This window comes from Natator depressus, chromosome 11 (assembly GCF_965152275.1).
Source record: "Natator depressus isolate rNatDep1 chromosome 11, rNatDep2.hap1, whole genome shotgun sequence".
Classification (NCBI taxonomy): domain Eukaryota; kingdom Metazoa; phylum Chordata; order Testudines; family Cheloniidae; genus Natator; species Natator depressus.
Window position 1 is genome coordinate 29,577,542 of NC_134244.1, and position 16,681 is coordinate 29,594,222.

General features: G+C 39.3%; 1 protein-coding gene across 4 annotated transcripts in view; it reads left to right on the forward strand.

Moving 5' to 3' along the window:
- Positions 1–16,681, forward strand: part of KCNJ3 (potassium inwardly rectifying channel subfamily J member 3) — a 306,716-nt gene that overhangs the window by 197,930 nt on the left and 92,105 nt on the right. Inside the window, exon 3 of one of the 4 annotated variants that reach the window (XM_074967363.1) lies at positions 11,549–14,287. The exons of the other annotated variants lie outside the window; for them this stretch is intronic. Coding sequence (XP_074823464.1) covers positions 11,549–12,135 — 587 coding nt within the window. The 3' untranslated portion in view covers positions 12,136–14,287. Of the gene's footprint in view, positions 1–11,548; positions 14,288–16,681 lie in introns of those variants that run through there. 4 annotated transcript variants of the gene reach the window in all.

Below are 16,681 nucleotides of genomic sequence, written 5' to 3' on the forward strand. Positions count from 1 at the left end.
TGCCTAGGTGTGTAATTAACATAAAGCTATGTATATGTGACAATGGAACACAGAAAGATAAAGAGATTATTGCGGATATGCATTTGGCGCTCATCACCATAGTGTCTGAGCACCTGTTTTGTATCTGGGTGAATCTTAAATGGTTGTAACATGCTGACAGTTGGAGCGTTCAGGAAGCACTCATTGGCTTGTCCACCTTGCGGTGGGTGGGGGTAGAGAGAAGAGAAGAGATTACCAAAAATGAATTTGTGATACTGGACATTGATGGGTATTTTAACACAGTCTTATAATTTAATTGGTAAAGTAAACTGAACTAATTTCGTTACAATGTAAAAAATTGCATTTATACTGTTCCCTTAGGCAACAATTAAAAATGTTTACTAGTCTATAACTATAAAAAAATGACCTCAAACATGATTAAACCAAGACCACTTAAAACTGTTCTGTTTTATTAGAGGCTATTTGTTCATAAACAGATATTTCCTTGTGATGTTATATTATCTGTCCTCATGCTAACCTGATTGCACATTGTTGTTATTAACACACGTTTCCTTACAATAGGTATAAACCAAGTTTTATCCTAGTTTAGAAAGCAGCAAAACTGAATTGAGATAAATGATTTAGCTGGGCTTTTTCATTACCCTACATGTAAAGATAGAGCTGTATGTGATGTGGAATCAATGGCAATAAATATTCAAACAGTGTGATATGTTTTATGATCAAGGTATCTGTACTCTTTAAAGCTGTGAGCCGCAGAACCTTGCAGGGTATTGTATTCCTGTTGCATCAAGTTGTCCATAAACTATTAGAGCCTTTTCTCATTAGGAGTGAAGTTCACCTCTGTGCAGGAGGCCAGCACAAGGCCTACTGAACATACATTAGTCCCATGTAAGAGAGACTTAAATGATACATAGGGCATGTGCCAGCTCTCAGCACAGGGATGATGTTCCTCCTCTCAGTATAAAACCACTTCAGGTCTAGAGATCTGTTCTCACACAGCGAACCCCCATACATTTACAGGAACCCAATTACATGATTTCTTTGGCCAAGATTTCTGCACATTGGTGACTCTTAACACTTTGCATGAGGGAACAGATTCAAACATTTTGTACTATCAAAGAAGATAGCTATTAAAGCTAGTTTACAAAATGTATTGTTTGACCATCTTTTCACATTTGAATACAGGTTGCTTTTGATTCTCTATTACATATGATAATTGCTTTCCTTGTCCTGTAGGATAGTGTCCAAATGGCCTGGGGGACATCAAAAGTTTCAGATATCCAGGCATTCCGATGAACAGCACTGATTAACTAATGTAGGACTACATGGGGGATGCACTGATGGATTCAGATAACGAGGATTTTCAGATAAAAGAATTTGGGATAACTGGAATTATACTGTATTTACCTAAGTTACATCTGGCCAGTTTATGTACTGGTATAAGACTTTGTCACATCATGTAAGCAACTGAACAGAGTGGGCACATATAATAGCACAAAAGAAACCATTGAGAAGACTCTTTATGCCATCTCACCACAGCTTTCTTTAAAGCCATCTGGCTGTAAAATGTAGCTCCCGGAAATTCTGAAAAACAATGCATTTGGTTATAATTGGGTCACTTAAATATTTCAGTTAAAATGTTCTTTTTAGTTACTCAGTTACAGTCCTGAGTGATTGCAGCCGCAGATACTTAAGGCGAAAATTCACTAATGAACTTTTAGCCCATAATTCTTCAGCATCCATCAGTAGCTATAGTCCAATCAAGTTGGTAAAACTTTTTCCTTAGTCATAGGCAATAAACATTGGTTAATTGTAGCCTAAAGCAATGAAAGAAATATCATTTTTTCCCAAGTGTTGCAAAACAGATTACTTTAAGCAATTAGATTAAATGCATGCTTGCCCAGATACCTATCAGATGACAGTCTTACATATTCTTTTATCATCGTCTTTGTGCCAGTACAAATCAGTGAATACTGCACGTAGTCTTTTAGCTCTCTGCTTATCTGCAGGTCAGTTTGCTACCTGTGAACTGTCTCCTGTGAGAAGATAGAACTCCCTCATAGTTATGTGGATTACTTTCATGCAGGAACTTTTACTTTGGGTTTTTATTTAAAAACAAATAAAAATTAAGCTAGCCAATAAACAACAAATTTGGAACCACAAACATCAATTGATTTCTCTGTCCCTTAGGACACTGTCTTCTCGGAACCACTCTGTATGTGAAGCTTGGTTCAGCTTCTCTCGCATGCAAACCCTTAATTTGTTTTCAGTGTTTCACGTTTTAAAAAAAAAGTGAGGATTTTTCTGCTCTTCTGTTGATGTTTATGAAGTTATTTCAACAGAAGAGAAGTGGCCTACATACGCCTAAACCAGGGAAAGGCGTCAACATATTCCTCAAACCTCTGGCAGGCAGATTCCAAAAGGGGACAGGACCATTGTCCTATCTTTTCCTCACCCTCTTTGGCATGGCAGCATCTGTCTCTTTAGTAGTTTCTAGAGACAGATGTGTTGCTGATTTGCATTACTCCAGCAGTGACACCCAACCAATGACACCCAACCAGGTAGCTAGACACCTACTTAAAGTGGCCAGAGCACCTTTGGAAAAACAGGTGCGAAGACAAGTGAGGAACGAATGGTGTATGTTTAAATGTGTACACCAGATCAGAAGCTGCCCAGAACCATTCACTGTAAGAGAGCTGGAACAGACACTGGGTAGCATCAAGTGTGGAACCGCTGTGGGCTATGACAACATATTTCCAGAATTCCTGAAAAACCTTAGGCCCCGTGCTCGGCTTTGGCTTGTGAAATTCTTCACCAGAGTCATCAGTGAAGGCAGGCTACCGAAGATACGGCACACCGCAAAAATCACTGGCCTCCTAAAGCCTGGAAAGGACCCAAGTCAAGCATCAAGCTATCATCCCATACGATTGCTGTCAGTGTGCTTCAAGGCAGTGGAACAGCACGTATTACCCGATGCGGAGAGAATTTTGAGCCTTGACCAAGTTGGCTTTCGCCGAGGACATAGTACATGTGACCATTTGTTGAAAATGGCTTCCAGAGAAACTTGAAAACAGGCGCTGTTTTCATTGATCTAACAGCGGCATATGATATGGTATGGCACACTGGCCTGCTCATGAAGGTATCACGGGTCCTGCTACCTTGGGTCACAGGCATCGTTGAACTGTTCCTCTGCAATAGGCAGTTAGAATCCATATGGGGGAGAAGACGAGTGCTTGGAGACAGAGCAATGGGTTACCCCAGCGCTGTGTGCTTTCTCCATCCTTGTTCAACCTTTACATCAATGACCTGCCAATAACAGAGTCACAAAAGTTCATTTACGCAGACAACATCTATTGCAGTACCGAGGCCTGGACATTTCATGAGCTTGATGCCATCTTAAACTGGGACATGATAAAGTTAGCTGACTACTGTAAGACTTGGCGCCTCCAGCCAAGCATCATAAAAACAGTCTCCAGTTTGTTCCATCTTCATTATGCCAGCACAACCCAAGAACTGAATGTTTATCTGAATCGTCAGAAGGTGAAGCATGAAGTAGAACCAGTTTATCTAGGTGTGACCTTAGACTGCACACTGAGTTACCATGGCCACCTGAAGAAAACATCAGCTAAAGTTAAGACGCGTAACAATCTTCTTAGCAAACTGGCAGGTTTGACATGGGGTGCCCATGCTTCAACTTTGCGGACATCAGCTCTTGCTACCTCGTATTTGGTGGCAGAGTACTGCGTACCAATGTGGAGTCGACTGGCACACATCAAACTTGTGGATACGCAGTTACATGCTGCCATGCTTATTGTCTCCATCACCCTGTGTCTGACTCCCTCCCATGGCTTCCAGTTCTGAGCAATATTGCTCCTCCTCATGTCAGACGCGAGGTTGCCACTGGCAAGTTACTAGAGAAAGTATGCGCCGACTGAAGCCTGCTGCTGCACAATGACCTTTTTAAACCACCAGCTGCACGTTTGCCATCACATCAGCCATTATGGTCTCATCTGCAACGCCAGGTTGTTAGGGTGGAAACACTCTGGTGAGCGGAATGGATGTCTGTTATAATCCCCAACCAGTCCCTCGTCGCCGACCCCACAATCTGCCCGCCTGGTTTTGACCTGCCCTATCGCCAATGGTCCCTATTGAACAGGTTCTGGACCAGACAAAGTCTCTGTGCAGCCAACCAGTATCACTGGGACTTTTGTGACAGCCCTTTGTGCAGCTGTGGTGCAATACAGACAATGACGCACATTGTCGCTGAATGCCTGCTGACTAGGTTCAGCGGTGGCCTGGAAGAACTGAAGATGCCAACACTTGGTTAGATGACTATGCACACGCTAAATAAAATAAATAAATTACTCCAGCATGTCAGTTAGGACTTATCGACACTTAGAAGGCTGCCAAGGTGCAGCTGCACCAATGCAGCTGTGCTGCGTTAGTGCTTCAGTGGAGATGCTACCTACACCGATGGGAGGGCTTCTGTCGCTGGCAGAGGTACGCCATCTTGCTGAGAGGCAGTAGCTATGTCGATGGAAGATGCCCTCCCATCAACCTAGTGCTGTCTACACTAGGAGTTAGGGGTATAACTATGTCATTCAGGGATTAGTAATATTGACATAATTGCTAGTGTAGGCCAAGCCTGAGTTAGACTTGTATAGATGACTCATTTTTGATGACACACAAACTTGTGTGTTTGTAATTTACGAGTTGGTGACTCACAAAAAGTCCTCTTCCAAAAATAATGCCGTAATATCTGTGCTGTTTTCTAGTCATCAGTGTACACTAGACAGTAACCCTTGAGCTGTTCCTACTTTGCATCTCACTAAGGTGTCTCTTTCATAGTGAATAACATATAATTTTAACTGCATCATCAAAGCCCACAGTTTGGGTGTGTTGTCAATTATCTCTTTTGTAAAGAGATATTTACATTTTATGTAATTTGTTAACTACACTAAACAAAAAGGTCAACAGAGCTAAACAACCATGATGTTTACAGTAATCATAGATCTAATTTCCAGTGCTGCTGTATTCATTTTCCATATATTGCTGACAAACACCCATCTACTAATGAGTTCCCTAGCTAACATGAGATAAAAAGAAGCTGAAGTTGAAGGTCCTGTTGTTCGGATTGTTCTTTGGCTGTGCCTCTATAGATAATGAACAACTGCAGAATAAAGGACACAGATGGGCCACGTATTCAACATAATTAACACTCTTCTAAAATGTGTTTCGCGATCTGTTGTGTGATGTGATTCTTTCCCATGGTAAATTCATAATAAAAATTGAAAGGCCCTGGGATAAAAAGAAAGCAGGTCATCAATCTAATTTATATACATGAGACATAATTAGAAAGAAATTCACAGTGTATAAATAATATATCTTACCTGAGTGGAAGATGTCTATGGTTGAAGATTTGTTGTGCAGCAGGACTTTGATGATATGCTTTCTTTCTCCTCATTTTAATAAAAAGCTGAAATGACCATGAAAAGAACTAAAACAAAACTGGAAGAATAATACTAGTATGATGAACTGAAGCATACCTGTTTGCATTATTATAATTAATTTGAAAATGAAAGATATGTTTCCAGGAAAGACTGTTAATCAGCAAAACGGGGTGGATTTGGTAAGGCTTTGTCAAAGATTATATTCTGACAATAGTGTGTGTGGTTTTTTTTTTTAACCTTTCAAAGCCTTCATTTAACTTTATTTCTCATTTTTGAGTGTTGTCCTTTGTTGCTGTCTAAAAACAAGGACGTTTGCTCATGTATGTGTATCTTACCCAAAACTAGCCATTCCTACTGTTTGTAATAATAGCGTAAAATTGCAATTAACAAAGTTGCAAAATATGTTGGTAGATTTAGAATGTAATTATGTTCACAGATTACTGCAAATAAAAAAAAAGTCAAATCAAACCACCATGGGAATCAGTTGCAATGACTGATATGAAAATGTAGTTGTTGAATATATAGACTGTTCCTTACACTCAATTCTCCTTATTTCTCCTAAATCTCCTGATTAAAACTGTATTGTGGTTGAAAACTGATTTTTATTTCAAATTTTCAGGTATGTGAATTGGGATGATGTCAGGAATTGGGTTGACATTAGCAGCAAAAAATGAGAGGAAGAACCCCATTTTTAAACACTTGATTATAACAGGAGCCAATACAAACGTTTTGAGATTAGCAAAAGCTCAGTGCATAAAAGTGGATTACCATATAGTACTGTACAGTGCATAAAAGTGAATATTACAAAACAACATTTAGCCATTGTTGAAGAGATAACTATTTTCCCCACCTTTCTGGGTCCCAGAAAATTCTTTGCTTTACTATGCCCAGCCCCCTGGTATACAGCCTGGAACTGTGGGGCCACTGTGCCCCTTATCTCTCCAGCCTAGGCTGTGTCTCTCTCAATGCTTTGCTAGTGACAAACAGCAAACTCCTCCAGTTGCTGTTATCACGTGTCCACTGGCATACAGAGACACAGCGAACAAAGTTGTATGAATGCTCTTTAAGCCACTCATGAACTGTACAGAAGGAAATGCGAGCAAATTCCTCACAGTTCCCAGCCTTGCACCCCAGAAATGTACTTTCTTACACTGTTCAAGACCATCTCTTGAACAATGCAAGCTCATTAGTTTGCTGCTTCACAGTGGAATGCACCAGCCTTTGTAATCTGAGCAAATTCCCCAAGAATTTTAGACAAACTCACTGGTAAAGATAAAACATTAAAATAAGTTTACTGACTACAGAAAGATAGATTATAAGTGGTCATAAGTGTTAGGCATAAAGGTCAGCGATGGTTACATAAGAAAAAAAAAGTAAACACACATTCTACATCCTAAACTTTATCAGACTCATTAAGCTTTTCTCACCCCACTGGATGTTGCAGGCAGGTTACTGTTCTTAATACACAGGCTGAATTCCCTTTGCAGCTTGGGACCCGTCATAAATATAAAGGGAAGGGTAAACCCCTTTGAAATCCCTCCTGGCCAGGGGAAAGCTCCTCTCACCTGTAAAGGGTTAAGAAGCTAAAGGTAACCTCGCTGGCACCTGACCAAAATGACCAATGAGGAGACAAGATACTTTCAAAAGCTGGGAGGAGGGAGAGAAACAAAGGGTCTGTGTGTCTGTCTATATTCTGTCTTTGCCGGGGATAGACCAGGAATGGAGTCTTAGAACTTTTAGTAAGTAATCTAGCTAGGTACGTGTTAGATTATGATTTCTTTAAATGGCTGAGAAAATAACTGTGCTGAATAGAATAACTATTTCTGTCTGTGTATCTTTTTTGTAACTTAAGGTTTTGCCTAGAGGGGTTCTCTATGTTTTGAATCTAATTACCCTGTAAGGTATCTACCATCCTGATTTTACAGGGGGGATTTCTTTATTTCTATTTACTTCTATTTTTATTAAAAGTCTTCTTGTAAGAAAACTGAATGCTTTTTTCATTGTTCTCAGATCCAAGGGTTTGGGTCTGTGGTCACCTATGCAAATTGGTGAGGCTTTTTATCCAACATTTCCCCAGGAAAGGGAGGGTGCAAGTGTTGGGAGGATCGTTCATTGTTCTTAAGATCCAAGGGTCTGGGTCTGTAGTCACCTAGGCAAATTGGTGAGGCTTTTTACCAAACCTTGTCCAGGAAGTGGGGTGCAAGGTTTTGGGAAGTATATTGGGGGAAAGACGTGTCCAAACAGCTCTTTCCCAGTAACCAGTATTAGTTTGGTGGTGGTAGCGGCCAATCCAAGGACAAAGGGTGGAATATTTTGTACCTTAGGGAAGTTTTGACCTAAGCTGGTAAAGATAAGCTTAGGAGGTTTTTTCATGCAGGTCCCCACATCTGTACCCTAGAGTTCAGAGTGCGGGAGGAACCTTGACAGGCCCAATCTCATGAGTTCAAAATCTCTGTCTTCCTAGTGTTCTTGTTGCCTTCAGAGTAGATGGGGCAGGTGATCTCATGATGCCACTGTCCTCTATTTTGTGCTCTCAATTCATGTATCTGGAAAAATACTGGCCCAGGCATGTCCTGGTGGGCTTTGGTGAGTCAGAGTTGAGCAATCCCCATTGTGTGGTGCTTGCATAACTGTCTCTTATTGAATTGTAAATCTCTTGTTCACAGTTCCCCTGCTGGTCAATGGCTGATAATGGTTGTTTAACACCCACCTGGGTATAGGTCACCTCCTTTGTAGCCACTGGTGAGCTAGCTGTGGGCATCTCCTAAACTCGCAACATATTTCAATAATAACCATATAGCAAAATCTCATAACTCCATATATAATGATGATCTGCATTTTTTTCCATAGAACAATGAGTTTCAGCAGATCATGACCTTTTACTGATACCTTACAAGGCATTCTTTGTACAAAATATAACCATATACTAGTATTGGGGTTACAGGGTGCAATTTTGAGGTACCCTATGTCATGTTTACAAATAAACATTTAATATGTATGGGCTGACTGAATTGTGGCTAGTTTTCTTCCATGAACATATAAGTGGCCATGCCCTTTAGCAGCCTTGAGTCAATTTTGCATCTTTTAGTTTTTGCCATGACTTGTGCTTCTCTTTTTATACTTCCTCTAATTGGTTTTCCATGTTTGGGATCTCTTTTGGCTCATATGTGGTCTTTGTTATAAAACATGCAGCTGCTAATAATTGTCTACTTCTGTGCAAAAGCAGATGGAGTGGAACAAATTCATGCTAGAATACTGTGGCTTTGACCATTCTCATGCTCCAGGTACAGGGCACCAGTTGAGATACCGAATGGACAGTGGTAACCCAGAAAAGGGACTGGAGAACCAGTTCCAGGAGTGATTCCCCTTCTTTTATAGCCCTACACAGCCCTTCCTGCTAGTTGCTCACTATTTCACAGTTCTGTGAGGCCACAGAGAGAAGGAAATTGCAAAATACATAGTGGAGAGTTAATGCTGTCTCAAAGTAAAGTAGGGGAGTTGAAACAATCTATTAGTAAGGGTTGTTTGGATTTTGTAGTTGGATGAGCAGGGCAGGTACATCAAGTATTCGGTGATAGCAGTGTTTGAAATTAAGCAAATATTAGAGCAAGTTCTGCAAAACGGATTATTTTTATGAATAATCTGGCTAAATATACATCTCAAAAGTGTGCAGGTTCCTGCTACTCGTGTGTGAGTGAGAGTGAGAATATAAATTCTGTGGGAAAAGATTAAGAATTTGCCAGTTTTGGGAGGGTTGTTTAACTTTCTTTTTAAAAAATTTCAATGTCTAACAACATTATATATCATGTGGGATATGCCAATACATCAAAATATGTTCTAAAACATTACAGATATAAAACTTCTTTAAGAAAAATGTTTATCATTTGTATGTGCAGTTGGTAGAACTTACATATGCAGAACCCATTACCTATGTGGGCATAGGATCATGCCGATATACTCTTGCAAGTGACACACAAAGGGGAACATGTTAAAAATATGGCCTGTAAAATGCTACAGAGAAATAGTAACAATAATACTTGGCATTTATTTAGCATATATCATATCTTCAAGGTGCTTACATATATGAATTGATTAATCATCACATCTAGTAGTTAACGTAAGCATTTTTAGGCAATGTATTATCTTCATTTTACCTGTGGGGGATTTAAGACTAAGGGCGGTTAAATGACCTGCCATATTCTATGTCAGTGCAAAACCTGGGAGTTCTCGGCTCCCAAAGAAGGTAATGTTCCTTGGATAGCAAGATGACTAATCTGTGTCTAGTTCTGCATTGCAGATGGTCTGCTCCCTGAAAATATAAACAAAGCCTCTTTTATGCTGAGATAGGAGTAAACAAGAACTTTTAAGCCCTCAAGATTTGGTACTATTCATTTAAACCCCGAAGACGCAGCTAAACATTAATGTAACAATATTAGTCACTTTCTAATTTCTAATCTAAATAACTGGTCATTAAACTACATTACTGTTATCTACAAATTTGGAAACAGAACTGTCACCACATAAACAATCATTGTAACTGAAGTACACTGCTTTGAGGTCAATATAAGCAATAATACAGGAATGATTGGCAGCATGAGTGGTTCCCCCCCCCCCAGCATTTTTCTTTAAACCTTTAAAATCTATGTCTCCATTACTAGTCGTGACCCACACTCTGAGTGCTATTGGCCCCTCTGGTAGCTGGTATTTGTGGGACAACGACACTGTTTCGTGCAGTTTGTTCTTTTGGTTAGTGTCCACTGCTGGGGAAGCTACATACTTCAGTTACAGAGATCAAAACAAAAATGAGCAAAAACAACTAAGAACAAAACTCAGTGAACTGTTAAACAAAATAAATGGGTCTTGTATTGTGCCTGAATTGCCTGCTAGATGGGTTGCCAAATTTAAATACATAACATAATTGGAAGAGAGAGAAGAAGCAATCTGCTCATTCCACACATTCCATTCCCAAAGGAGCTATGGGATTGCTGCATGCCTGTGTATGGGTAGCCCTATTACAACTGTACTTAACTCCTGATAAACAACCACATTTACTTTACTGATATAAAGCCCAGATATTTGGGGTCTATACAGGCCTGGGTTATGGATTAAGCACTATAGGCCTAGGGCCCAACACTGAGGAGTCATGTGATAATATCAGAATTTATGGTTTAATTTTTGATAGCCCTCATTGTTGCAAAGAAAACTTAAAAACGTGAACCAAGAATATGCAGACAGCCAGAAACAATAGCTTTGACAGGTTTGAACTGGCATCTCAAAGGGATGTTAATTCCAGAGCTCACAGTGCTGCGATGCCCAGGTCAAGGGACAGGAGTCTGCATAAGGAGCATGCAATCAGAAATAAAAAATTGCCTATCTCAACTATCAAGTTTTGATGGAGAAAAATAAATAAATAGTTATTCTGTGAGCTCTCAGCAACCAATTTCTAGGTTTCAGAGCTCTGTCTAATCTGTGTGTCATTTAGGTGTACCAGTCACAGTGGTAAATCTATGTACTGGTACCCAGTTAGGTTCTGATCTGCAATCTTGTTTGCATATGACTCCCATTGGAGAAGAGCAGGCTGTCAAATTTTGATAAATAATTGTGGGTTTTTTTTTTTTTTTCAAAAAATGCTTGTGAAATTTGTTTTCTGTTCACTGATCAGTTACAGGATTTAAATTTATGAAATGACAAAAGTAAAAATTAAATGAAAAACAGAACTGAAGTGGTTCAGATATTTTGTGACACCCCTCCCTTCCTCCCAACCCCCCCATTTTCTGACCAGCTCTATATTGGAGACTACAGTAATTTTGATTCAAGAGAATTATTAGATTGGGGAAAATGCAAAATGTGCAGGGAATGTCAACAAAAAGGACTATGTAGCAATCTCTCTTATACAGGAACATATCTCCAAAATAGCTAGTCAATGATTTCAGAGTTTAATTAGTACTGGTGTGTTAAATGCATGAAAAAAGCTTAACATATGCTTATATGACATATTACAAATCAAAATTCTATACATCCAAAAATCAAGTTAGATTTGACTTATGCAATTTTATTTCTTAATAATTTATCAAGAAATATTTCCTTCTTTGTTGCAGGGATGACATGTCAAGCCCGAACTTCATATACCGAAGATGAAGTTCTCTGGGGTCACCGTTTTTTCCCTGTGATTTCCTTAGAGGAAGGATTTTTTAAAGTAGACTATTCCCAGTTCCATGCAACATTTGAAGTCCCTACTACACCCTACAGTGTGAAAGAACAGGAAGAAATGCTTCTTATATCTTCCCCTTTAATAGGACCAGCTGTAAGTAACAGTAAAGAAAGGAATAATTCTGTAGAATGTCTAGATGGTCTAGATGACGTTAGTACAAAGATACCCTCAAAACTGCAGAAAATGACTGGAAGGGAAGACTTTCCCAAAAAACTGCTAAGGATGAGTTCTACAACCTCTGAAAAGGCCTACAGCATCGGGGATTTACCTATGAAACTTCAGCGAATAAGCTCAGTTCCTGGCAACTCAGAAGAGAAACTGGTATCTAAAACTACAAAGATGATGTCAGATCCTATGAGTCAGTCTGTGGCTGATTTGCCACCAAAGCTTCAAAAATTGTCAGGAGGAGGAGCTAGAATGGAGGGAAAAATTCCTCCAAAATTGAGGAAGATGAATTCTGATCGCTTTACATAACAAGAATAGACATTTAGATATTATTTAAAGTTTGAATTACTAGTCAATCCAATTTGAGCAGGAAAGCATACCCTCTGGAAAGAGTCTTATTGCTAAAAGGTGAAAGTTTCCTAAGCACTACATGCAAACTGGGACAGCAGTGTTCTTCCCAGATAATGTACTGTAAGTATAATGTTATGATGAAAGACCTGAAGTCCCGACTGAGGTCAGAGGAGAGCTAATATTAATTGGCATGTAGTATCACAACAAGCATGCAATAATAGTGTGCAATTTTTGCATATAGTTTTCTGGCATGATTCTTACTATATTTATATTGTATATTCTGAAAATATGTAAAGGGGGATGTTACTCTCATCTATATTTCTTAAGGGTAAGTTGTAGGTAAAACATAAGTAGGAAATTTTCAGGACAAGTTAATTTAATTTAAAGTGTATTTTTTTTCTGATGTAGATTGTGATGTTTTGTTCAAACAAAGTAGTTATGGTGCATGTTTTCTTTCTTAAAAATGAGGCTATAAGCATTAGTCAATTCGAAATACCAAATTTCTTAGCCTTAAATTATTTGCCATTTTATAATTTGCTTTAATATTTTCTTCATTTTTTTTCTGCCATTACAATTCTGGGAGAATTTAAAGTGTACTTTATAAGAGGTGTTAGCAAAAAAATGTAATATTTAGGGCTGGGCAAAATATCTACATTAAGTACAAAATTTAAAATAAAATAATGAGATGATTTTGTTTCATGACTAATAATATTTGTGTAACAAAACATTCAAAATGGGCACATTTGCTTGATTTTCTAATGTCCATAGTATCAGCTTAATAGGAAAATGTAAAATCAACTACTTAGACTTTCTGGGTGAAATTTTGTCTCGATTACATCAAAGGCAAAATACCGATTAGCTTCAATGGGACTGGGTTTTTACCCTCCATATTTAGGGCAAATAATTCTGATTGCGACATTCCAATTTGATTGGAAAACTAAAGCAAAAGATCCTGCAGACTCTTGGGTTTTCACCCTCCAAAATTCGGACAAATAATTCTGAGTGTGCACAAACTGTTACTTGTGCATCATGGGACTACTTGTCTGATTAGGGACTACTCCCTTGAGTAAGAGTCTGCAGGATCTTTTGCTTTAGTTTTCCAACCAAATTGGAATGTCTCAATCAGAATTATTTGTCCGAATTTTCAAAAATTGCTAAATCATTTACTGAAACGCCAAAAAATGTCAATGCTCTCTTATTGCCCACAAAGTCCATCTAGGCAACTTTCCCCTCTCTTTTACGGGAATTTTTCCCTCTTGCTTTCTATATGGTGATAATATTTTAAACTGATAAAAATACATTTAGATGTGTTTTGAAGGGCAAAAGGTCAACTCTTCTTAAATGTATTTTTGAACTTATTCTTCCTTTCACTTTGTTCTAAATTCTCTTTGCAGAGGTGAGCCAGCCTGGTATGGCATAGTATAGGTATCTCCAGCCAACCATGGGTAGGTAACATTTTGGTACCTATCCTCTGCCTCTGCTTGGAGTTGTCTCAGTTCTTCCACTAAAAGTTGAACTTCTATATAGCATACATCACAGCATCTGAAAATGTTCCTTAGTTGATGCTATGATATTACTAGTTTCAGAGTAACAGCCGTGTTATGCCCCTCTGCCATGTACATTGGTCAAACTGGACAGTCTCTACGTAAAAGAATAAATGGACACAAATCAGATGTTAAGAATTATAACATTCATAAACCAGTCGGAGAACACTTCAATCTCTCTGGTCACGCAATCACAGACATGAGGGTCGCTATCTTAAAGCAAAAAAACTTCAAATCCAGACTCCAGCGAGAAACTGCTGAATTGGAATTCATTTGCAAATTGGATACTATTAATTTGGGCTTGAATAGAGACTGGGAGTGGCTAAGTCATTATGCAAGGTAGCCTATCTCCCCTTGTTTTTTTCCTACAAACCCCCCCCCAAGACGTTCTGGTTAAACTTGGATTATTGCTGTGCACATTGTAAGATGAGCTATTGCCAGCAGGAGAGTGAGTTTGTGTGTGTGGTTTTTGGAGGGGTGTGTGTGTGTGTGTGTGGGGTGGTGGTGGTGAGAAAACCTGGATTAGTGCTGGAAATGACCCACCTTGATTATCATGCACATTATAAAGAGAGATTTCAAAGAGGGATGGGCTATTACCAGCAGGAGAGTGAGTTTGTATGTGTGTCTGTGGGGGGGGGGGGAAGGGTGAGAAAACCTGGATTTGTGCTGGAAATGGCCCTCCTTGATGATCACTTTAGATAAGCTGTTACCAGCAGGACAGTGGGGTGGGAGGAAGTTTTGTTTCATGGTCTCTGTGTGTATATAATGTCTTCTGCAGTTTCCACGATATGCTATGCATCCGATGAAGTGAGCTGTAGCTCACGAAAGCTCATGCTCAAATAAACTGGTTAGTCTCTAAGGTGCCACAAGTACTCCTTTTCTTTTTTCTTTTTATGATATTACTAGAAGTGGTACTTTGGCACGGTTCCTGCACGGTTCCTGCATCACGGTTCCTGCATCCTGCATCTGGTTTGGAGTTTCAGGAATAGGTCTGGCTTTCAGGGTACCTTCAGGCAATGAGTATTTCTATGTTGGCTCATCTCTATTCTGTTCATAAAAGGGTCAGTGTGATTAATTGGACCATAAATGTGTAGCTGGTGCACTTTTGGAAACAGGGTAATTAAATAAGACAACAGCAAAAATAATAATAATTACTACTAATCCTGATCTCAAAGTTGTGTGATGTAATTATCCAAAAATAGTTTTGAACCAGTGAACAAGAATCCTTTTACTTTCAGAACGTACATTGATCAGGCTGTGTGGTGTTAACTGATTTCAATCATGTATTGGCAGTTCTGACTCAAAGGGCTTTGGACCATCTTAAGTGGGAGAGTGCACATTTTAGTACTGTATAAAGTGATAAATAATAATAATAGCAGATCTACCAGTATCTGGCAAAATTCATTTATAATTGGTTGCAAGGAATGAAAAATAGGGAAGGAACCTACATTGCTAGAAGTAAAAAGAAAAAGGAGTACTTGTGGCACCTTAGAGACTAACCAATTTATTTGAGCATGAGCTTTTGTGAGCTACAGCTCACTTCATCGGTTGCATCCGATGAAGTGAGCTGTAGCTCACGAAAGCTCATGCTCAAATAAATTGGTTAGTCTCTAAGGTGCCACAAGTACTCCTTTTCTTTTTGCGAATACAGACTAACACGGCTGTTACTCTGAAACCTGTCATTGCTAGAAGTGTAGATTCAAATATAACAAATGATACTCAGCACTGTTTACCATCTGCCAATTATGTACTTATGGATTTCACATTTACTTAGGCCTGGTCTACACTGGGGGTGGGAAAATCGACCTAAGGTACGCAACTTCAGCTACGAGAATAGTGTTGCTGAAGTCAACATATCTTAGGTCGACTTACCTTGCATCCTCACGGCGCTCCCCCGTCTACTCTGCTTCCGCCTCTCTCTGCCGTGGAGTACAGGAGTCGACAACAGAGCAATCGGGGAATCGATCGCTACCCACCGATCCGGCGGGTAGTGTAGATATACCGTTTGAGTTTCACAGTTTATAATGATCTGTGATCTACATTGCATGCTTGTTAGACCATTGGCTAAACTTTCAGCCCTTTGCACATTATTTGGGGTGTGTAGTAGTACCATGCTGTAAAAGCCTGTTGAGCAAAATTGTAATGTGTTAAAAGATGAATTCTGACAGCTTCATTGTCCCCTTGTTGTTGATACTTTATGGCAGTGTTTCTTACAAAATACATTTGACATCTGTGCCGTACAAGTCTGAAAAAGTCCTGTCAAAGCAATTTTTGGCACCTGTTTTTCTCTTGTGTAAGTTTCTGCAGCGTGGAAGTTGGACTTTAAAAAAAAAAATCTTACTCTTAAGATATTTACTTTAGCATTTGTTTTTGGGAAATTTTGGAGTAAGTTTGTGCAAGAATGTCAAGTATATATTTTTTTAAAAGTAAATAAATTAGGCTAGTGGGACCTGAATACAAATGGTATAAGAATTAGAACTGTTGATAAAGTGTAAGTGAAGCACAATTACTTAGGTTGTGTCTACATGAAACAGTTTGATTGGCATGCAGCTGCAGACTTTTGAATACACTTGGGCACACGCACACTTGGTGCTTGTGTTGGCGCTGTGAATACTCCCCACTAGTGTAAAGTGGAGTGCACCAGAGATAGGTATTCCAGTATGCCGCATGCCACCATCTGCTGCAATGCCAGGGATTTCTGGTAACTAGGAGTCAGTTTTCCACCATGCCACTTTCTTCATCCTGTAGTGCTTGCCCCAATCCTATAATTTTTGCACCATTTTTTAAAACTCCCACAGTCCTGCAAACTTAGGGTGACCAGACAGCAAATGTGAAAAATCAGGACGGGATGGGGTGTAGTAGGAGCCTATATAAGAAGAAGACCCCAAAATCGGGACTGTCCCTATAAAAATCAGGACATCTGGTCACCCTATTCAAACTGCTTTCCTGTCTCTGCCATC